The 24,986-nt window shown below is 44.6% G+C and overlaps 1 protein-coding gene across 2 annotated transcripts in view; it reads right to left on the reverse strand.

Moving 5' to 3' along the window:
* Window positions 1–24,986, reverse strand: part of ADAMTS2 (ADAM metallopeptidase with thrombospondin type 1 motif 2) — a 377,073-nt gene that overhangs the window by 102,286 nt on the left and 249,801 nt on the right. For both annotated transcript variants that reach the window (XM_084839080.1, XM_084839081.1), the window contains exon 4: window positions 20,181–20,377. In XM_084839080.1, coding sequence (XP_084695206.1) covers window positions 20,181–20,377 — 197 coding nt within the window. The remainder of the gene's footprint in view (window positions 1–20,180; window positions 20,378–24,986) is intronic.

A 24,986-nucleotide genomic window follows, 5' to 3' on the forward strand; every position in this document is an offset into this window, starting at 1 on the left:
GCACTCAATATGCAGCACAATAACACTCAACAGTGGCCACAAGACTGGAAAAGGTCAGTTTACATTCCAATTCCAAAGAAGGGCAATGCCAAAGAGTGTTCAAACTACCGTACAATTGCGCTGACTTCACATGCCAGCAAGGTTATGCTCAAAATCCTACAAGCTAGGCTTCAGCAGTATGTGAACCGAGAACTACCAGAAGTACAAGCTGGGTTTTGAAGAGGCAGAGGAACTAGAAATCAAACCGCCAACATTTGCTGGATCATGGAGAAAGCAAGAGAATTCCAGAAAAACGTCTATTTCTGCTTCGTTGACTACGCTAAAGCCTTTGATTGTGTGGATCACAACAAACTCTGGCAGATTCTTAAAGAACCTCAGATACGCAACAACCTCAGATACGCAAATGATACCACCCTAATGGCAGAAAGCAAAGAGGATCTAAAGAGCCTCTTGTTGAGGGTGAAAGTGGAGAGTGCAAAAGCTGGTCTGAAACTCAACATTAAAAAAACTAAGATCATGGCATCTGGCCCCATCACTTCCTGGCATATAGAAGGGGAAGAAATGGAAGCAGTGACAGATTTTACTTTCTTGGGCTCCAAGGTCACCACAGATGGTGACTGTAGCCATGAAATTAAAAGACGCTTACTCCTTGGGAGGAAAGCTATGGAAACCTAGACAGCATAGTAAGAAGCAGAGACATCACCTTGCCGACAAAGGTCCGTCTAATCAAAGCTATGGTTTTCCCAGTAGTAATGTATGGCTGTGAGAGCTGGACTATAAGGAAGGCTGAGCGCCGTAGAATTGATGCTTTCAAACTGTGGTGCTGGATAAGACTCTTACAAGTCCCCTGGACTGCAAGGAGGTCAAATCAGTCCATCCTAAAGGAAATCAACCCTGAGTGCTCATTGGAAGGACAGATACTGAAACTGAAGCTCAAATATTTTGGCCACCTAATGCGAAGAGAAAACTCACTGCAAAAGACCCTGATGCTGGGAAAGATTGAAGGCAAAAGGAGAAGGGGATGGCAGAGGATGCAATGGCTAGAAAGCATCACCGATGCAATGATTATGAACTTGAGCACACTCCGGGAGACAGCAGGGGACAGGAAGGCCTGGCGTGCTATGGTCCATGGGGTCACAAAGAGTTGGACACGACTTAACGACTGAACAACAACGAACTCATGAAAATGCGCACATACACACCAAAATGGGCAAATCCCCCCCCCCATGTGCATTTTCATGGTTTAATCTATGGGGAAAATGCACATTTTCGGATGATGTTATTTTACTTTATGTATTTTTCTATGACTAAATTTGTGTAAAATTCCAGAAAGTAGAAAAAAAAATGGTCTGCAAGTCTGAGGAATCCAAGGAACCCGGAAAAGGCGATCTGCTGTGGAATCTGTCAGTCAGATTCATAAAAATCCAAATTCGTTTGATTCTGCTGCACATTTCTCCAACAGCCCTACAATCTAGCACTTTATACACAGATGTGCTAACAAAATACAAGCAGGCTGGATTACCTTAGTTTGTATAGTATAGTCTGTATAGTAATTTGTGCAAAACCCAGGTTATCTGCTTCTGAAGAAAGTTTTTAAAGAATTCCACAAAACAGACGTGCTGGCAAAGCTAGTTAGTTGAGCATTTTAGGGTCTTTTGTCTCTTTTTTTGATAGTAACATCGGCATTAGAAAGGTCACAGAATTTCTTCTGGATTCATGATCAAGTTATATATTCTGGTTATGGGACTGAATCAGCCTTGGTTGCCCTGATGGATAACCTTTGTCAAGAGAGGGACGGGGTGTTAATTCTGCTCGATCTCTCATTGGCTTTTGATACCACAACCATGGTATCCTTCTGGATCAATTCCGTGGGATGGGTATCGGAGGCACTGTGGTTCTGGTCCTACCTACGGGACCGATTTCAGAGAGTAACATTGGGTGACCATTCCTTGTCCCCTTGGCAATTGAGCTATGGGGTGCCACAGGGTACCGATGTTGTTTAACATCTATATGAAGCTGTTGGGAGCGTTCATTAGGGGATTTGGAGATAAATGCCATCAGTATGCTGATGATGCACAGCTCTATCTCTCCATGACTTCTGAATTAGGAGAGGCTGTGCAAGTCCTGGATCAGTGCCTAGACTTCGTAATGGGCTGGATAAGGGCCAATAAACTGAAGCTGAATCCTGGCAGGATGGAAGTCCTGTGGGTGAGAGGTTCCCAGGAGATAGGCTCATTGCCTGTTCTGGATGGGGTAGCACACCCTTTGAAAGATCCGGTTTCTTAGTCTTGGGGTACTCCTAGATCCATCAGTGTCACTGGAGGCCCAAGGGCCGGGAAGGCTCAGAGAGTGGCTTTTACCAGCTTTGGCAGAGAGAGGGACAGAAACATCTTGGCCACAGTGGTACAGGAATTAGTAATCTCAAGACTAGTTTACTGCAATGTTTTCTATGTGGGGCTGCCCTTGAGGCTGGTCCAGAAGCTTAAGCTAGTGCAGAATGCAGCAGCTCTGCTGTTGTCAGGAGCTGCCCCTTTTCAGCATGTAACTCCTTTGCTGAGGGAACTGCACTGGCTGCCTATTCGCTGCCAGGCCAGGTTTAAGGTATTAATATTAGTGTACAAAGCCCTAAACAACTTGGGACCAGGATACCTGAGAGAGCGCCTTCTCACCTATCAACCTGCCCAGTCACTGAGGTCATCAGAGGGCATGCTCCTGGTGGTTCCACATGGACTCATGGCCCGGCTGGATTCCACCAGCAAAAAGAGCCTTTAGTGTGGTGGCCCCCTTCCTGTAGAACTCCCTGCCTTCGGACATCAGACAGGCGCCAATGTTGTGTTGCTTTCTGTGCCTCCTGAAGACACTGTTATTTCGAGAAGCCTTCCTTGAGTGGCCAACTGCAGTTTATTAAGTTCAGAATCTGTTTCCTTTAAAATGTTTTAATTGTTTTAATGTCACATTTTATTATTTTATCTTGTTGTTCACTGCTCCGAAATCTTTGATGTAGAGAGGTATACAAATATTGTAAATAATTAAATAAATATTTTGCTGTGTTCTTCCCTCAAGCTATTTGGCCTTCTCAACTTTTGCCTACAAATTACAGCACAAAAAATGTCCTAAAAACCTGAACTAAATGCATAAATGCCTTTTTCAGCAGCCTTACATTAACACTGCCATCTCAAGATCATGTCATCTGCTTACAGCACAACATAAACATCTGTGCCATAACTTTTGACACATTGTTAATACAGCAGGAAAGGGCAAATTGAAGAGAACACACAGTCTAGAGAGGGCTAGTGCATCTCTCCACAACGTGGTGCCCTCCAGAAGTTTGGGCTACAACTCCCAGCATTCCTGACCACTGGCCATGCTAATTAGGGCTGATAGGAGCTGAAGTCCAAGACATCTGGAGGGCAGCTGTTTGGGGAAGGTGCTGTAGGGTGGTTTGTGTTTGACTAGGATTGGGGAGCACCCGGATTGAATCCTTATTCAGCCATGAACCTCACTGCATGTCCTTGGGCCAGTTACTATCTCTCAGAGTAATCTACCACACAGGGTTGTTTTGAAGATAGAATGGGGGGAGACCCTTGCATGCTGTCTTGAACCATCCATATTTTGAGTCCCTTGAGTGCATGCTGTTTTGAGCACCACCTCCAAGGATTTAAGAATCTAATAAATAAAATAAAATGCATGTGTTCCACACAGCCAAAGGGAAGATTCAGAAAATGCTGAGGGGTTGTGGAACAGCATAATTGAGACAAAGGAAGGCCCTACAAAAAATTCAGGGCCTACTATGGGACAACTGAGGTAGGGAATGAGGGAGCTGCATGCCCCTGGCAGTAGTGGTGACTTGGTAGCTGCACATGGTAAGGAGCTTTCAAATATGCTGCCTCACTCAACAGATAGAGCAATTTTCTCTACATTATAGCAGACCTTTTAAAATGGAAGCTGTCAAGTTCTTTTGTCTTCTCTCTCTTCACAATCAACACACTCCAAGATACCAGGCTTCAGGCTCACTACTTTATTAGTTAATGACCAAGTTCCTTACAAATGCAAATTCTAGGAGACTCTCAGACTACAAAGGAAACAGCTACTCCACACAATTACGAATACCAAAACAGGAGTCGAACTGGAAGTTGGAGAAGTTGCCGGTAGTTTGAACAAGAACTTCCCGGTCAGTCTAGCTTAGGGGAGACGCCCCTCCCTTACAGCTGCTCTCCCCTACATAGGCTATCACGCATAGCCAACCTGGTGGAGCATCTGAGCTCTATCTCTAACTTTTCCTGCTTTGCTCTGTGACATCCCCTAGCATCCCTCAAGTCACATCCCTCACTCTCCTCCTCCCCAGAGACCTGGGTTCTCATAGAGGAGGAAAGGGGGGGCTTCAGGTTGAGCCATCTGCGTGCCAAGGACTTGCGAAGAAGGCCTTGCCATATCTAAGCTCACTAGGGAGGGAGCCTCCCCCAGTTCTGACTGTTCCCATTCTGAATCTGAGCTGCTAACCATCTCCACACGCTCAGATTCACTCCTGACAGAAGGAGAAAAATCACCTTATCCACCTAGAACACTGGTGCACTTCACAGTGCATGGGCAGCTGCCACAGGAACTATCTAAAGTGGCCTCTCCATCTTGGCTGCATCGGGTGCACATCCCAAGATCATGATAATGAGTGTCATGTGCAGGTTAGGGTAATGATAAACATTACCCAAAAAATCCCATCCAAAAGGATACTTGGACAATGGAATAAGTTTATAGTGATAGCTGCAAAGTCAATGTCATTGGGTGTTTGTTAAAAAAAAGATGAAGAAGCATTTGAGAAAGATTACAGAGGTGAAGCTACCAGTGGCAAACTGCACTGCATCCCATGCTTGGCTCCTGCACCTTTGCACTAACACAAGGCTGGTGCATTGGTAACTTATGGGGCTGTGTGCGCAGTGGTGGTGGCTTATGCCACAACTTCAGCAGTGAATACCTTAGAACCTACCTGATTTATTGAGGCATGGGCTTTCATAGGCAACAGCCTATTCTGTCAGATGATCATAGACTGCTTATAGAAGTCGAAGCCATAACAAAGAACTTAGTCCTGTATGACCTCCTTCTCTCCATCTCGCAGAGAGCCTCCAATGTGAATGTGCCCTCTGCATCAATAGCAGATAGTGCAGAACAGGGGTAGGCAACCTTTTTGGGCCTGTGGGCACATGTGACTGTGTGTGTGTGTGTGTGTACACATGTGACAATTTTTTTCAGGGCCATGGGTACATTTTACGTTTTTTCAACCCCGGGGGCTCATTTTCCTGCCCCCTTCCTGAATTCCCACTTCTGTTGCTCCCCCTTCTTGGCTTCCCAGTTTGCGTGACCTCCCCTTCCTCCTCCCCCCCCGCCTGCTGCCACTGCTGCTTCACCTGCCACCCACCTGCTACTGCTGCCACAGCACCTGCTGCCATCACAATTTCTCCCGCCGCACACCCATCCACTGGTTGGCTGGCTTCTTGGCCTACTGCTGCCATTTCTGAGTCATCTTGGCAGCAAGAAAGCAGGAAGTTGGCTGACTGGGAGACTTCCTGCTTTCTACCTGCACAGATGAGGGGAAGTGGCAGAAAGCAGGTAGATGGGTGAGGAAGGGGTTTGGAGGAGGAAGGGATCTGGCAGTGGGGTCCAGCAGGCCCCCAGCCGCATGGGTCCTTGTGGGCGCTGCATTGCCTAGCCCTGGCACAGAAGAACGGTTTGCATGACCCCCCGTTCAAAAAAGCTGAGGAAATATCAGGAAGACGGAGCATCTACATGATTGTGTGCTTATGTAGAGTGCCCAGTTCATCCTGGAGGCTACTCTGGGCAGAAAGCACATGTGGTTACCCCACCAGGCTATGGCAGGGTTGCTCCTGGCTGAATGTATGAACCTGGGCTTCTTGATCTGTAAGGGACTGTAGCATTTTGAAAGAAGCGAGAGAAAATCTTCTCCTAAATATTATCGACAAAGGTTCCATGCCATCAGAATGCAAGCCAGCTTTGCAACAATGACTCTGCTGCCCAGAACACTGAAATGTATCACTCATAATCTTCTTTTCCACAGCTGAGCTTAGATTTACTTTATGAGTTTTCTTGAAACTGTCAGGAAAAGAAAAAGGCGACATTCATGCCCTTTGTACCATCTGAGACTGACTGTTCGCTCTCCCCCGCCCGCTTTCCCCACCTAGTTCTCTCCCAACTCTGAAAACCTGCTGCATTAAATCATCCAAAAAATGTATCATTCTTGCATATAGTCTCTTGCATCGACACATCAAAGGCAAAATCTGAACTGGAGATGTGCTGGCAAGTAATGTTATTTCATGAGAGATTTATTAGTTTATCTCATACATCTCAAGATCCACAGGTTCACAAGTTGCAGATGGCCTTGACAGCATGGCCCTGATAGTATGAGAACATGGCCCTGCCCTTCCCCAGGATGTGGGAGGAGCTGGGTTTTTTCTCTGACATCACATGGAGAAGGGGAGCCCATCACACTTGTCAGAGCTGGGAAGGCTGCTCCCCATAGCAACTGTGGGCAGTGAATTTGGGGGCCCAAGATTCCACCCCAATCTTCCAATAACCTCAAGAAAAAGAACCAAATGGATTGATGCAGACAGGACTCTCAGTGGCAAGAACAGGGTTAGGCCTACACTAAATTTGTCGCCTCTGTTCCCCCTGAAATAAATGAATGATTGTCATTCACCCCTGTGGAGAAAAATAGAATACTATACTTGGCGACAATGTTGTACTGAGACAAAATTCTGCCCTCCACCACAGTGTTGGGTGAACCTCATTAACAGGGATCCCACAGGGGGAGCAGAGCACACAGAAATGCACTGAAGTATACAAATCCTCCCATCCCCCCCCCACGCCCTGCTTGTCATAATGATGAACATTTTAATAGTTTCAACATAATTAAGCTGAAGAGTCTAGAAAGAATCCAAAAGACCCCTGCCAATATCCAGGCAACACAGCATTTGCCCAACAGAACAGTTTAGAAAGGACCATATGGAGGTACAGACGTGTTACTGGAAGCATGAAGTTTGGCAATGGGAAAATGGTTCAAGACAGAAAGCTAGGTGGAAACTGGCCCTGCTTTGCTGAAAACCTTGTGGATTAGTCAAGTTGAAACTGGCTACATCTCAATGTGTGAAAAATCTTCTCACATTTTTTGGATCTTTGGGACTGTGACCGCATTTCAAAATTAACAGATAAAATCAAAGCACCCATTCAGCCCGTGTTGGCCACGCCATCCCCAAACTCTCCCTTTCGCTCTCTGACTCTCTCTCTCTTTCTCTCACATATGCACACACTTTTTAGTATGGATATTAGTTGGTCAGACTATATAACACAGCTGTATTGAATAAGAAGTAAACCGTGCAGTGAGCCTGAGATGCTATATTGTTTTGACTGGACTGGTGAAAGTTCACTCAAATTCTAGGAGTACGGTGAAGCTAGATTGTGCTTCCTCATTCTGGGACAAAAGTTTGAACCAGGCAAAACAACACTGGGTGGTATCCAATGGGGCTGCTCCACCTCTGCTGGTTCCATTGTGCTCACAGGAGTGACTGCTCGCACAATGCAGCGTTCATGCTTCAAAAAATAACCTTGGAAATGCTCCCTTCTGTGAGCCCCTCTGACCTGCCCCATTCCAGAAACAAGTGTTTCCATTCTTCAGATTACTGTGGAAATGCAAAAGCCCTGTTGTGTGGTCACTCCCGTGAACACACAGGCACAATAAGATGCTAGCCATTGTCATCACAGGCTTAGTTGTAGAACGGAAGAATTACCTCAGTAAAGAGATGCTGAACTATATTTACCTGAGGTGGTAACTTACATTTTTTTTATATATGGGAGCTTATCACACAAACAGCTCCCCATGTACATATGAGGTAGTAAAGTCATTAGATTAGGGCTTTGTCCAGTCCTTCTACAGGGAAAATCTGGAGGAAGAGGATCAGGCAGTAGTCTGGAGCAGCTGTCCAGGGCAGGGAATGAGTATCCCCTTGAAAGTCAAGAAGCTGACATGTCTGTTTCCCGCCTCCCAGTTGAGCAGAGCAGAGCAGAGCAGAGCAAAGCAAGCTGCTTCAGCTGGTCCAGGGACTACAGAAGCAAGCAAGCTCCCAGAGAGCGAGCGACCAGAGCGAGTGGACAGGGGGAGCAAACAGGAGTTGACCAGGGGAGTTCAAGGGAGAGGCCCCTAACTTTCCCCCCCCCATTTTTTAATTTAATTTAATTTTTTAACTAACCTTTTTTCATTTATTTGTCTTGTAACACACACTTCCACACCAGTGGGACTCTGCTTTTAACCTCTACTGAGTAGAGGAGCAGGCACAGGCTAGTCTAGAACAATCACAAAGCTAGACACAAAAAGGGAAAAGAGGCAATGGAAGGACAAGACTCTCCAGTGGTGGTGACCTGCAACGTGTGTGCAATGTTTGTTTTCTTGCCTGAGAACAACATGGCCTACACCTGCAACGAGTGCAAGTTGATCACGCTGCTGGAAGAAAAAGTAAGTGGACTGGAGCGGCGACTGTCAACCCTCCGGGGAATAAGAGAACATGAAGAGTTCTTGGACAGAATGGGGGAACTACAGCAGCAAAGGGAAGACCAGAAGCTTGAAGAGCAACAGCAAGGTGAGGCAGAAGTGGGAAATGCTGAGGTAAAGAAAAATGGAGTAAAGGATACTCCTTGGAAAAGGGTGACAGTTAGGAGAAGAAGAACTAGAAGACACTCTGCACCAGTGGAAGCAGTGGAGCTGTGGAACCAATTGCAGGTACTTGCGGATGAGACTGGAGGACAGCCTGCAGAGGAAGAATCACAGGGGAACCTACATGAGAGTGAGCAAGAGGCTGAAGGTCAGTCAAACAGAGGCGATGAAACCCAGGCCTACAACAAGAAGAAGAGAAGAGTGGTAGTAGTGGGAGACTCCTTGCTGTGTGGGATCGAGACCCAAGTATGCCGCGAAGACACGTCGACTCACCAGGTATGTTGTCTCCCGGGAGGACGGATTGGAGACGTGACTGAAAGGCTGCCTGCACTCATAAAGCCCACTGACAGGTATCCCTTTCTTCTCATCCATGTGGGAACAAATGATACCGCCAAGCGGAGCTACGAAGAAATCACGTCAGACTTCGAAGCTTTGGGAAGGAAACTCAAGAACTTTGGGGCCCAGATAGTTTTCTCATCCATCCTTCCAGTAGTTAGAAGAGGGATAGAAAGGGAACGAAAAATACTCCGGGTGAATGACTGGCTACGAAGATGGTGCTGACGAGAGAGATTTGGATTCTGGGACCACGGGCTATACTTCCTGGAAGATGAGCTGTTGGCAAGGGACGGCTTGCACCTCACAAAGGATGGGAAGAATGTGTTTGGCCACAGCATGAAGAACTTCATCAGGAGGGCTTTAAACTGAATCCTATGGAGAAGGGAGATGTAATGTTGGGGATAGCAATGGACGTAGGCGCATGCACTGCAATGGAGAGAACAGCTCTGATAGCACCCAATAATAGTCTTCAGACACATGTAGGAAGAAAGCCAGACTATGAAGCACATGGTCTTTGATGTCTATATACTAATGCCCAGAGTATGGGAAACAAACAGAACGAACTTGAACTCTTAATACAGGAGGGAAATGATGACTTGATAGGTATAACTGAGACTTGGTGGGATGACTCTCATGACTGGAATACAGCAATTGAAGGATATAACTTGTTCTAAAAGAACAGGAGGAACAGAAAGGGAGGTGGGGTTGCACTGTATGTGAAAAATACATATCTCTGCACAGAAATACAGGAGGAGGAGCTTGGTAGCCCCATCGAGAGCATCTGGATCAAAATAAATGGAGCAAAGAATAAAAGGAACCTGGTGGTTGGAGTCTACTACCGGCCGCCCAATCAAGGAGAAGATGAGGATGAAACTTTTGAAAAGCAAATAGCCAATGTTTTCAGGAAGTATGATGCAGTAGTAATGGGGGACTTCAATTTCCCTGATATTTGTTGGGAGACAAATTCTGCAAAACATGGCCCCTCCAGGAAATTCCTGACTTGTGTGGCAGATAACTTCCTCCTACAGAAAGTAGAGGAAGGAACTAGAGGATCGCCTGTCCTTGACTTGATCCTAACCAACAGAGATGACTTAGTGGATAAAGTAGCAGTTACAGGAACTCTGGGGGAAAGCGACCATGTTGTACTTGAGTTCTTGGTTCTAAGGGAAGCAAAAGCCGAGTGTAGTCAAATGTGTACACTGGATTTTAGGAAAACTGATTTTAATAAACTCAGAACAATGATCAGTAAGGTCCCATGGCAAGCGACGCTAACGAGAAAAGGAGTGCAAGATGGGTGGGAGCTTTTAAAAAAGGAAATTCTCAAGGCACAATTACAAACAATTCCAACAAGAAGCAAAGGTGGAAGACAACAGAAGAAGCCAATGTGGCTTCACAAAAAGCTTAGAGATGACCTGAAAACTAAAAAGGACACTTCCAGGAAGTGGAAAGAAGGCCAAGTAACAAAGGAAGAGAACAGGCACGTAGCACAGAATTGCAGGGATGACATCAGGAAGGCTAAAGCTGAGAAGGAGCTGAGGTTAGCGAGGGATGCTAAAAACAACAAAAAAGCTTTCTTCAGCTACATGCATAGTAAAAGGCAGAGGAAAGAAATGGTATTTCAGCTATTAAATAAGGATGGCAAAACGATAACAGATGACAAAGAAAAGGCAGAGGTGCTCAATTCCTACTTTGGCTCAGTCTTCTCCCAAAAGAGGGTCTATGACTCCCCTGGCAAAGGTGGAGTACAGGCTGAAGGGGCAGGATTGCAGCTTGAGATTGATAGGCATATGGTCAAGGAACAACTAATTACTTTGAATGAGTTCAAATCTCCAGGGCCAGATGAACTGCATCCTAGAGTAACAAAGGAACTGGCAGACGAGCTCTCAGAACCGCTGTCTGTTCTTTGAGAAATCATGGTGGAGGGGTGAAGTGCCAGATGACTGGAGGAGGGCAAAAAGGGTAAAAAGGAGGAACCTGGGAACTACAGACCAGTCAGTCTGACATCAATCCCTGGGAAAATTCTGGAGCAGATGATAAAGCAATCCATCTGGAAGCACCTTGAAAACAATGCCGTGATTACTCGAAGCCAACATGGATTTGTCAAGAACAAGTCCTGCCAGATGAATCTGATCTCATTTTTTGATCAAGTCACCTCCCTTGTGGACCGTGGGAATGCTGTAGACATAATATAAGTCAACTTCAGCAAAGCTCTCGACAAAGTGCCCCATGATATCCTGATGAGCAAACTAGCTCAAAGTGGGCTAGATGAAACAATGATCCGGTGGATCCACAGTTGGCTACAGAATTGGACTCAAAGAGTGCTTATCAATGTGACCTTCTCAAACTGGGGAGAGATCACAAGTGGGGTACCGCAGGGCTCAGTCCTGGGCCCAGTGCTCTTCCACATTTTTATTAATGACTTGGAGGAGGTGGTGCAGGAAATGCTGATCAAATTTACAGATGACACAAAATTGGGCGGGATAGCTAATACCTTGGAAGACAGAAACAAAATTCAAAGGGATCTGGATAGACTGGAGCGCTGGGCAGAAAACAACAGAATGACATTTAATAGGGATAAATGCCAAGTTCTGCACCTAGGAAAAAGAAACCAAAGGCACAGTTACAAGATGGGGGATACATGGCTGAACAACACTACAAGCGACAAGGATCTTGGAATTGTTGTCGATCATAAGCTGAATATCAGCCAACAATGTGATGTGGCTGCAAAAAAGGCAAATGCTCTTTTGGGCTGCATTAATAGAAGTATAGCTTCCAAATCCTGGGAAGTACTAGTTCCCCTCTACTCAGCACTGGTTCGGCCTCATATGGAGTACTGTGTCCAGTTCTGGGCACCACACTTTAAGAAGGATGCAGACAAACTGGAGAAGGTTCAGAGGAGGACAACAAAGATGATCAGGGGACTGGAAACAAAGCCCTATGCAGAGTAGGGATGTACGAAACTCCCCTTACCTGGCTCTGCCAGGTTCCGCTGGTGGGGGGAGGCGCTCCGACCCTCCCCCCGGAATCCTGGCTGGCCGGCTCTGCTCCGTGCGAATTCCGCAGAGCTGCCAGCTGGCTCCGCCAGCAGCCGGACATCTGGCCTCTGGCTAGCAGGGACACAAATGGCGGTGGCCATAGCCGCTGCCGTTTGCGTCCCTGTAGTCAGCCGAGATAGGCTACGTAAAGACTTACGTCTGGCTTAAAAAACAAACGCGTGTACGCAAATGGCGGCGGCTATGGCCGCCGCCATTTGCCTTCCTTATTTTTGGCCGTCTAGTCTACATAAATATTTACGTAGACTAAGACAGCGAAAATAAGGGGGAACGCAAATAGCGTAATGCCGTAGCCATAGCCGCCGTAGCTGCTGTAATGCCATAGCCGCCACCATTTGTGTACGTGCGTTGTTTTTTTTTTAAGCCAGACGTTATAGGCTACGTAAGTCTTTACGTAGCCTATCAAGACTTGTAAAAAAAAAAAAACAACCCGACAAGACTGCAAATGGCAGCGGCGGCAGTTGGTCGGAAGACCAGCCGCCGAAGGCGCCTCCAGAGCCGCCGCTGCCTGGAAGATCTGCCCCAGGTAAGTCTTGTCCCGGGGGGGATCTGTGGGGGGGTGGGGGAGGAGGCTGTTCCACCACAGATTTCGGGGGGCTGAATGCACTGGCATTCAGCCTCACCGAGATCCGTGGCGGAATTCTCTGCCATCCCTAATGCAGAGAGACTGAAAGAACTGGGCATGTTTAGCCTTGAGAAGAGAAGACTGAGGGGTGATATGATAGCGCTCTTCAAGTACTTGAAAGGTTGCCACAGAGAGGAAGGCCAGGATCTCTTCTTGATCATCCCAGAGTGCAGGACACGGAATAATGGGCTCAGTTACAGGAAGCCACATTCCGGCTGAACATCAGGAAAAACTTCCTGACTGTTAGAGCAATACGACAATGGAACCAATTACCTAGGGAGGTGGTGGGCTCTCCCACACTGGAGGCATTCAAGACGAGGCTGGGCAGCCATCTGTCAGGGATGCTCTGACTTGGATTCCTGCATTGAGCAGGGGGTTGGACTCGATGGCCTTGTAGAGCCCTTCCAACCCTACTATTCTATGATTCTATTCTATGATTCTATGAATGCAGCAGTGGCCACAGACAAGTTCTTGAGAATCCTGGACAAATCTGAGGGAAGAGATTACTTGTTCCAGCAAGTGCTAATGCTGTCTGAGCTCTTCTAATCTCCCAGCCTACCTATCCTTTCCAGACCCTAACCCGTGCTAGAAAATAGAAAGTCATAAAGGGGAAACCGTTGGGCCTGGAGCCTGACATTCTATCAGATCTCTGCTCTCTCCAACTGGGCACACTACCTACAGTGGTGAGTGGGGTTGGTAGCACACTTGGGGGCAATGATGCTGGCCTTTCAGTGCCCCCAGTTTGGGGGCTGTAGTCACTGGTGTTTTGGCTCAAGGATCTCAGGTTCAGAAGGGCCCTGGCTGTTGGACTCAGGCTCAGTGTCAGGGCCCAGACCCAGCATCTCTGTGGGTTATGATGCTGGCCTTCCTGACTTAACTGCCCCCCTCCCTCCACATCAGTGATCAAGTCACTGCTGGGAGCCACCTCAGAAACAACCCTATCCATGGGAACTAAGTTGCTAATGGTCAGGGAATGATCCTGAATCTTTCCATTCTTCTTTCAAGGGGAGTATAAAAATGCACATCTCAAAATACTAGAAATCCACTTCAGAAGAGCTGGAAACCAGCATGAACCAAGCTTATTCCAAACAATGAAATCCCCAGTATTCTCTGCAATGGAATGAGGCTTTGGCAGCCAAAAGTATCCACTGGCCCTGCACTGAGTTTAGAAAAACATCTTGCAGCACCATTTTGGTAGCTTCAAATTAACAATAGCCATTAACACAAGCAGTCAAAGATAGTCTAGCCCTGATAATGCTGCTGCTGCTGATAATTTAATAGTTCAGCTGTCTAGCAGCTTGAGTTTCAGGTGAAGCTAGAAACTCCTCAAGACCTATCCAGGATTAAGGCATTTTAATTTTTTTCAGACAAAAAGATGAGGGATGTTACTTTGAATAGTTTGGGAGAATGACCATTCATTGTGCTAAGGATTATTAGAATTTCGTTTTGAGATAAAAACCGATGAAGGCAAAATAATATTTTGCACTGTCTAAAAACATCTACAGGTATAGTTACTTATAGTTATTCTACATCTAGACCCATTTCAGTCTGGCCTTGGCACTGAAACAGCCTTGGTTGCCCCTGATTAACTACTTTCATCAGGAGAGAGACGGGGGAATGCTACCCAGTTGAGTCCCTTCAATCTCTCGGCGACTTTGATACCATTGCCCACGGTATCCTCATGGAACAGCTTGGTGGGTTCAGAGTAGGCATGTTGGAGAAATGCACAATGTATTCAGATGAGTTTGGATTTCTATGAAGCTGACCTGCAGATTCCAGAGTGGACCAGCTTTTTCCGAGTCACATGGGTTGCACGGACTTGCAGGGAGATTTGCATTTGGGGGGAATTAGCACTAATGCAACTTAGTGCAAGTAGAATGAAAATCTGATTCCATTAACAAGCAGACGATGGAACTAAAGATGCCTGACAATCTGCGAAACACAGACGAAATGCATTTAACAAAATCCGTACATCCCTAGTAGGGAGTGAGAGGCACTGTGTTACAGTGGTTCCGCTTTCGTTGTTAGGAGAGAGTAGCACTGGGAGACTTCTGCTTGACTCCATGGCAGTTATTCTGTGGAGCCCTGCAAGATTCCATCTTGTCTCCCATGCTATTTAACATCTATATGAAGCCGCTGGGGGCGGTTGTCATCCAGGGATGTGGAGCATGGTGTCACCAATATGCAGATGACACTCTGCACTCTCTCTCCATTCCATCTGAATCAGGAAAGGCTGTGCAAGAGCTGGACAGGTGCCTGGAGACAGTGGTGGGCTAGATGAAGGCCATAAACTGAAGTTAAGTCCTAATAAGATGGAAACTCTGTGGGGAGGTGGTTCCTGAGTATGGGAATAACATAGATGGCCTGTTCTGGATGGAGTAGCACTCCTGCTTATGGAGCAGTTATGTGATCTGGGAATACTCCTCAGTTCAAAGCTGTCATCGGAGGCCAAGGTGGCCTCACTGGCGAGGAGTACTTATGGCTAGCTATGGCTGTTTCACCAGGTATGGCTGTTCCTGGACTGGGATAACCTGGCAATAGCAGTCCACAATCTGATAACGTTTTGATTTATTGCAATTAGGGATGTACGAAAGGTACTTACCTTTCGTGAATTCTGTTTATGGTTGGGGGGCAGGCGTTCTGTCCCTCCCCCCGGAATCCTCGTTGGGGGGGGAGGCGTGCCGTTCCACCCCCCCCCCCCCGGAATCCTGGCCAGCCGGCTGTGCTCCGCAGCGATTCTGCGGAGCCGCCGGCCGGCTCCGCCAGCAGCCGGACATCCGGCCGCTGGCTAGCAGGGATGTAAATGGTGGCGGTCATAGCTGCCGCCGTTTGCGTCTCTGCAGTCAGCCGTGATAGGCTACGTAAATGTTTACGTAGCCTATCATGGTTGAGTAAAAAAAAACAAAAAAGCACGCGCGTACGCAAATGGCGGCGCCCATGGGCAGCGCCATTTGCGTTCCTTATTTTGGCACATCTTAGTCTACGTAAACATTTACGTAGAGTAAGACAGCGAAAATAAGGGGAACGCAAATAGCGTAGCGTCTATGCTATTTGCGTTCCCCTTATTTTCGTCGTCTTAGTCTACGTAAATGTTTACGTAGACTAAGACGTGCCAAAATAAGGAACGCAAATGGCGGCGCCCATGGGCGCCGCCATTTGCGTATGTGCGTTGTTTTTTTTTTTAAGTCAGCCGTGATAGGCCACGGCTATTTATGTATGTGTTTTTTTTTTACGGTGTTTTTTTAAAATCTAGCCATGATAGGCTACGTAAATCTTTACGTAGCCTATCATGTTTTTTTGTTTGTTTGGTTTTTTTACTGGAAATGGCGGCGGCGGCCAGTTGGAAGACTGGCCGCCGCAGCTGCCGCCACCGCACCACCGCCGGAGCCGCCGCCACCAGGAAGATCCACCCCAGGTAAGTTTCGTCCTGGGGGGGGGGGGCAGACCGTTCCGCCACCGATTTCGGGGGGCCGAATGTGCTGGCATTCGGCCTCCCCAAGATCCGTGGTGGAATTCTCTGACATCCCTAACTGCAATGCTCTGTATGTGGGCTTCCTTTGAATGTGATCCAGAAGCTACAGCTGATGCAGAATATTACCCCCTGTGTGTTGACAGAGGCCCTGAAAGGTGGGCATATCATACCAATTCTGAAATCTGTGCACTGGGTGCCAGTGAGCTACCAGGCCCAATTCAGCATGTTAGCACTAGTGTAAAAAGCCCTAGATGGCTCAGGACCCTGGTACTTAAAGGACCACTATTCCCAATACAAACCATCTCAGGATTTAAGAATAGCAAAGGAGGCTTTTCCTGTGCTGGCTTTCAGGAATGTGGCCCGTGGGGCTACCACATGTACAGGGCCTTTTTAGTGACAGCCTCGCAGCTTTAGAGCTCTCTTCCAGTACAGATTTGGCTGCTCCCCATGCTGTTGTCAGCTAAAGGTCTATTTGTTTGTGCAGGCTTTGGGGGTATAGTGCTCTATTTTTTTTTTATGGATTGTATTCATTTTTATTGGTGTTGATTTTGTGTTGGTTTTATTGTATTTTATTATATATTTGTGATTTTAGAGTCATGAGTTTAATGATGTTTATGTGGTGTACTGTGTTTTATATAGGTTGTTAGCCTCTGGACTATTCATGAGGAAAGGTGGGATATAAATCATATAAATAAATAATTTAAAACATGTATATGATGGAATAAATATATTCACTGAGAATTGGAGTAAATAATATATTCAAGAGTTACAAACCTTATGCTGTCCTTACTTAAAATATAAGTAAGTTATATAATATTAAAATATATAACTTAAAATAGATTTAAGAAACATAATAAACTAAACGTTTCTTTTCAAAATCTGTTTCTGTGAGCCTGCAACATTACTGTTAGGTTTATATGGTTTCTTTTAACTTGAAAATATAGAAAACCATCTGTTTCATCTACACACTTCATCTACCCAGGATTTTATTTCATTTCATTTATCTATATCTCAAGTTCTTTGTTAAGCACCTTTCATGTTTTTCAAGGTATACTGAACACTAAGGAAAAATATTAATACAACTATTGATATAGCTTCAGTCTCATAACAAAGTGAAACTCTTTTAATGGTAGCTTCCAAATGCAGTCAAATACAATGGCAAATTCTTAAGTGCCAAAATGTTATTTAACAAGATACGCTGCCTACATATGTCACTCTGACTCCCAAATCTGTCAGTCAACAAATAGGATACACTATTACCCATGCGACCATGATAGTAAATTGAGAAGGAATGTTCCTCATGTACAGAGGGAGAGGGAGATGGAAGAGGGAGAGACTGGCTTAAGGCTGTCTCATTACAGTCAGAACAACAGGGAATTGACTGCAGCAACTGGAGCTTTTATAGATTAATCCAGGCAAAGCAATACAGGCCAGCGGTGCAGGAAAAAAATTAATTCAGAGGGCGAACAGTTCTTTATTTCAGAATGAAAGTTGGTGGTTTTATTGTTAACAGTTGAAGAACTTTTCAACTGCAGCAGTTTTTGAGGCGTGCAGAGGGCTGCAGGAATGACAGTGAATCGTTACCTGCCCCCACCTTCGGTGCTACCTATGGAACCTGCTCCAACAGCGGGAAAACCTCTGTACCTATTTCCATCCAGCAATCTTTTTCTTCTCTCCTTGCCGTTGCACACCTTTGCGTGCATGAGAATAGTCAGTCACATGCAGTCATATGCGTCTCGATGGATTCAATGTTGTAAGCACATATCTGATTCGATCCTAAGTTTTCTCTGTTAAAGGTACTTCTATCAATGACCTGCTTAGTAATGCAGATTTTTTAAAATGTAGTCATGCTAGTAAAGAACCATTAATGAGATTGCTGGTTGAAAGGAAATCTGGTTCTTATGGATTTTATGGACTGGGCATGAGCACAACGCAGTCACCACTGCCTGATTCCCAGCGGACCTCCTGCTTCCTCCTTTCTTCTAGCCTTGGTATAGCCCTGCTAGAGCAGACGGGGGTCCAGAAGCAGTTCTCTGTGCTGTGACTGCTTGCCACCATGCTGTGGCACTCACAGAAGGTAAGGAAATGTCAACACCTTCCTCTCAAAAGCTACTAAAAGGCACTCCCTTTCTAAGAGTTTAAACCTGAATATTTTCAATAGCAGGCCTTTGAATCCATCCCCCTTCACCAAAAACAGGAACGATACCTCTGTGATTTGGATCACATGTACAGTATTCTTCTGAGCACCTCCATTTCTGGCTATTATGGAGAAAACATAATATAGAGGGCAACAGAGAATACTGGAAAGGAAGTCTTTATTATGGTAGTAGCACTAACCAATATCATTTACCCTGAACTGGTTTCTCCTTGTACTCGCATGCCATACTGATGTGTACACAGACTTCTTGTATTTGCAAGGGCCTCCCGATTACCTTCATGGAAGACATTGTGCATGTGCAAAAGAGCATCCAAAGAGCTTTCTGTGTTGAAGTAAATGGTGACATGGGAGCTTTGGGAGCAAATATGAGTGATCCAGACATTTTGTACCTGTGGCAGTATGCTTAAAAGATGTGCTTCCTATATGGGCTTTTCAAAGTGAAATTACCAAGCTGTACCCTAAGAAATTTAAACACACTGACAGTTCATTCCTATGCATATTTACTCAGAAGTAAAACCCACTGAGTTCAGTAGAACTATCTCCTAGGTATATGTGCATAGGATTTCGGAAGGTCTGTGTTCTGAACAATTTATCGTACAGAACGCTCCTCATACAAAATGGAGTAGTACAAAAACAGGGAAAAAAACACATTTCCACATCTAGTACTTTCAGCTGAAAAGGTTTGATTAAAATGAACTAATGCTGTTGTGTACTGTAGAGCAACTATCTGAAAAATGAGATGATTATCACTTACCTGAACTGATCTCTACATTCTAATGTCCAAGTGCAATTAGATTTTAACTGCTGAGGGATTTTATGATGCAGTATAGAAGTATCACTAATTAATTAATTAAGTGGGAAAGGTATTTTGTTAAATTGTTAAATCAGTCAGAATTCCTACCTAGAGGTAGCACTACCCTGAATTCATAAAGTATTTATTTTAAAAAGACAGTGATAGAGACCAGCAAGACATGCGAAGCAACCAAATTGGTTTCAGTTAATTTTCTGATCTTAAACATTGGTAATGTTTAAGATCAGAAAATGCAGATGATACCACTTTGATGGCTGAAAGCGAGGAGGAGCTGAGGAACCTTATGATGAAGGTGAAAGAAGAAAGTGCAAAAGCTGGGTTGCAGTTAAACCTCAAAAAAAACCAAGATTATGGCAACCAGCTTGATTGATAACTGGCAAATAGAGGGAGAAAACGTGGAGGCAGTGACAGACTTTGTCTTTCTAGGCGCAAAGATTACTGCAAATGCTGACTGTAGCCAGGAAATCAGAAGACGTTTACTTCTTGGGAGGAGAGCAATGACAAATCTTGATAAAATAGTTAAGAGCAGAGACATCACACTGACAACAAAGGTCTGCATAGTTAAAGCAATGGTATTCCCCATAGTAACCTATGGCTGCGAGAGCTGGTCCATAAGGAAGGCTGAGTGAAGGAAGATAGATGCTTTTGAAAATTCTGAGAGTGCCTTGGACTGCAAGAAGATCAAACCAGTCCATACTCCAGGAAATAAAGCCAGGCTGCTCACTTGAGGGAATGATATGAAAAGCAAAACTGAAGTACTTTGGCCACATCATGAGAAGACAGGATACCCTGGAGAAGATGCTGATGCTAGGGAAAGTGGAAGGCAAAAGGAAGAGGGGCCGACCAAGGGCAAGATGGATGGATGATATTCTGGAGGTGACGGACTCGACCTTGGGGGAGCTGGGGGTGGCGACGACCGACAGGAAGCTCTGGCGTGGGCTGGTCCATGAAGTCACGAAGAGTCGGAAGCGACTGAACGAATAAACAACAAAAACATTGGTAAATTACTCACAATGTTCATCAGTGTCAGAAGATACTTCTGAACATGTTCTTTCCCATGGAATTGTACAACGGAGTCATCAACGCCTAGAAGCACTTCAATGTTGTAATCATCAGCTGCATGCCTTGGATATCTCCTCCTCTTTCTTGAGGTACTGATCTTATCTTTCATCAGGTTCAACATGCTGTCTAGATGGCCTAGATCAGCCTCTGTAAGAAATGAAAACAAAAATGTGCTTATTATCTCTCACATTTCACTTCTTCTAGATATGTTCTGACTTGCTAATAGCCAAGCAAACCATGAGTTACTTGTATCAGTCAGAATGTGTGAGAATTACCCGTAATGAAAATACACCTCCCTTCTCTGGTTCCACCAGGTATTGTATTGGATATATATGCATATATGTATCTATAAGCTTGAGGGCAGGTATTCTAAAAACTTACATTACTTTTTAAAAAAATCAAACAGAATATTGACATGATATAATGTATGATTCATAAGAGCATAACCTACACATACAGTTCTGAAAAGCTCAGTGGTAACAAGACAAAACAAATTTCAAAAAGTTCCTAAGGATCTTTAAGAATTTTAAGGAATATGTCTTTTAAATCAAAACTCTTAACGTAGCAGATCTTTCTGGAGGCCCCAAAAGAGAACAGAAGTCAAGCTAGAGAAGCTGATATTGACCTTCCTAAAATCTCTGGGCACTGATCCTCATATTATATCCTGAAACTTTATGAGCTTGTAAGTAATAGTTAACCTGAAAATGCTCTTTGAATACCATCTCTTAACAATGGACTGTTTAAACTTCAGGTTATAACTGAAAAGTAATGTTTACTTCCTTTCCATGTTGGCATTTCCCAAAAAATTAGTTTCCACAACCAGACCCTTGGCCTTAGATCATATTTATGTTTCCCTTGTTTGATCCCAGCATCTCTGGGTTAGAGTTCTGATCAGTTAATAATAAAGCTGTCTGTCTATCTATCTACACACCCAGCCAACTTTTTAGATCTTTAGAGGAGGCCTTGCTGGTCATTCCGGGACCAACAGAATGTTGCCATGTAATATCTTGAAGGCAGAACTTCTCGGTGGTTGTGCCCACCCTCTGGAAAACCCTCTCCCATGCAGTTCAGAAGGCAGAAAATATGGTATGTTTCAAATGTGTCCTGAAAATGTACATATTTATCCATGTGTCAAATGCCCAGCCCCAGCTTTCTTTGCAGTCAAATGGCCCAGCTGTATTTCCAGTCAAACACCTTTATAATGCAAACTACAGAGAGATAAGCATTGCCTCAGGCTATACACATAATCCACATTCAGCAGTTAGGAGCAGACCTCACTAGCTGACTTTACATAATGCAGAACTACATAAGCTACAGATAGCGATCCTGGAATACAGCACCATGGAAGAGAGTTGCAACAAAACTGCCGCAGGCTGCTCCGAGCATCCTTTCACAACCTGAGTGGGCTACCAAACCCTGCCTTCAAGGCAGGTCTTTCCAGGGGGTCACCTCCCTGGCTGCAAGCCTCTTAGAATGCCTCAGGACCCTACATTGCTCCCCCTTCTCAGCTGATGTCTCACCTCTGGATCCCTTACTCCTAGCCCTTCCTCCTCGTGAGAATCCTGCATTCCCACAACTTCAAAGGACCCTGACTGGCCGTCCTCTGGAGGATTAGGTCGTAGTTGGGCATCCTCCTCTCTGTCACAGTTATTCTCACCATTCTCCTGCTCCTGCAACCTTGGTGACTGAAAAGCACCCTCCCCATCTGACTCAGAATCGGTTCCCATGTTTTCTTGGGGTGCATCTGCATAGATGCTGAGTCCAGTCTCTATGCTATGCCTACTTTGGCTTGTAAGTAATTGCAATTAATCATATAAGAACATAAGAAGATCCATGCTGGATCAGACCACGGGCCCATCTAGTCCAGTATTCTGTTCACACAGTGGCCTTCTAGCTATTGACCAGGAAACCACAAGCAGGACATGAGTGTAACAGCTGCACCATCTTACTGCTCCTTGTATTGTTCTGTAGTGTTACTATAGTTTGAAATTGTTTTTAATAGTGTTTTAACAGTGTACTTAAATCTGATTTTCAATATTTATATGTTAACCAATTAGAGATTTTTTAATTAAGTAGTATATAAGTATTAATAAATATTTCTTGAAATATTTTTTCTCATCTCCATTCATTTCAGCATCATAAGCAAGATTATGTTTTTTATTAACCATGTCTTCCACTAAACTCATTCTTATCAAAGCCATTGTTTTCTCTCCCTTACTTCTTCCAAGAGAGAGTGAGATGCTGAAATGTAAATAAGCAAAGTTTAATTCTTTTTGTTACTGGCCTGCAAACACTGAGTTAACAGAAAATAGCTAACTAAGGACACAGTCCTATGCATGTTTATACAGAAAAAAATGTCCTACATTTTCCAGTATGTACCAGCCAGCATGGCTGACCGGAGGGATGCTGGGAGTTGTAGGACGTTTTTTCTGTCTAAATATGCATTGGTTTGTGCCCTAAGAATAGCTAAGAAAAAAGGACAGAGGTGAAATAGAATGAGTTAAGCGAAAATAAGGGTGAAACTCATATTTTCTCTTAATATCCTCTGTTGAGATATAGGCAGTAATAATACAGTAAAGATATTTAGACAGTAAACCACTCAGGTACAAAGTTCAGGAAGGCACAAGATGCCAAAATAGGGAGTGCATTAAGCAAGGGGGCAAGGGCTTCTGGGATGAGAATGTATTAAACAAACAAGATTCATATTTTTCTCTAATATTCATGATATATCAACAACTCATGAAAAGTGCTTATTATTATTTGTCAAAATATTTATCATGAAGACCGAAATTCCCATTTCAGTTATTATATAAATTCATAGCCTCATTAAAGTTCAATTGGATAACCTAGATTTATCCAGCCATATTTTGTCAGAACATATTTTGATGCCTGGATTATAATCCAGAGATTTATATTGGGTATTCAGAAGGGTTTGTGGATGAGAAGTGTTGTGTGTGGGTCATTTTTCACCTGAACAGTCCCCCAGTGTCACATCATAAACTGCAATTGAGGTGGCTGGATGAGTAAATAAAAATGTTTTGCTGTGCACACATATCTAAAGATGCTAATCTCTGAGATGGAATCAGAGTCTGTTGATGGTATTTATTCTTCCTTATATTTTGAATGTAATACTAAAAATGTGCATGTGACAAAGCAACATTTTTATATGCAAAATTCTTTCATAATATCGGCATAAATCTGTATCATTCGTAACAATACCATATTTCATGAGAATGATTTCTATATAGGTTTCCTTTATGTATGTGTGTATATATACTTCTTTAAATTTATTTATTCCATACACTAGCCTGATTCACATATACTGCTAAGCCAGGGGTCTGGTTCACATGTAATGCTAACCCATGGTTTATTTAAACCATAGTTTGTTGCCCTATCCAGGGTTTGTCTGGCAGACAGTTGAACAAACCACAGTTTATTTTCACAGTCCTTGGACTGTTTGTTTCATGTCCTCCTTCACCCACTCCCTCCCTGTATCTCAAATGCCTTTATGGCACTGCAATACTGACATATAAAGAGGCTGGGTTTTTTGACTGCTCTGGCCTGCTGCCTCTGTAGCATGGTGAAACAACCCATGAACAACCTACGATTCTGTGTTCACATGTAATGACAACGCATGGTTTAAACAACTCACAGTTCACAACCCAACAACAAGCTATGGGTTCTCTGGGTGGGTTGTTCATAGTTAACAGCCCATAACCCATACTTCTGGGTTTCCCACATAACAAGAAGCCACGATTCAACAAACCATGTTTAATTAATGTAATGATGGCTTGTCATTATGTGCAAACCAGGTCATGGTGTGGTTTGGTGCAATCAGATTTGTATCTGAACCCATCCCTGCAGACAAATAATTTTGTTAACCAGTTAAAAATCACAACTGGAACCCATGGTTTATTGTTCACTTATGAAGTTCACCTACGAGGTTTAAACCATGTCTTGTTGTGATGACTGAGTCCAGACCCGTGGATTATCCCTGGCTTGTTTGCACTGCTGTCTGCCCTGAAACAGAGGTGCCCAGCAAGAGCAGTTGGAAAATGAAATCACTCTGAAGGCAGAGAAAATGTGCATAGAGAAACAAACCAGAAATAGGGATAAAAAGCCACAGTTTGTTTGCTCGTTTGAAAGACAATTCATGGCTAAAGCAACAAAAAATGTTTAACATACTGTGGCTTAGTGTTACATGTAAAGACAGCAACTGTGTACATGAGTGTATGTGTGTGTACACACAGGAAGACAGAAGGGTACGTCATTGTACCAAGGAGAACTGCAGAATGTTATGAATTCTTTTAAAATATACACCATTACGCTAACAAATCGAAGTACCATCTCTGTGTTGCTCTAAAATCAGCTTAGACAGATATGAAGAATATGGGGAGGGCGAAATGAATAGCATGACTTAGGGAGCAATCCTATGGGGATAGGTGGCCACCTTCAAACTCAGAGGCGACCGTCTATCCAATGCAGGGTGGGCAGAGTGCATCTTCACCTCTGTGCTCTGCCCACTTTCCATCTGTAGCTAGACAGACAATTTTGGCTGTCTAGCCACAGCGCTTCAGGGGGTGGACAACGCATAGGAGACGTCACACTGGCCCTTCCAAGGTCCCTGCCCCCGGGAATGCTCTTTCCTCCCTCTCTGCCCTGCCCTTATGAGCATGGAATCAGGGACAATCCACGTTGCCTATGAGGGGGTGGGGGAGAGGTGGGGAGGCAGTTTTCTGGAACCAACCTTGAAGCC

The sequence above is a fragment of the Heloderma suspectum genome, chromosome 2 (assembly GCF_057233095.1).
Source record: "Heloderma suspectum isolate Gila_16-S chromosome 2, 16-S_ref, whole genome shotgun sequence".
NCBI classification, from domain to species: domain Eukaryota; kingdom Metazoa; phylum Chordata; class Lepidosauria; order Squamata; family Helodermatidae; genus Heloderma; species Heloderma suspectum.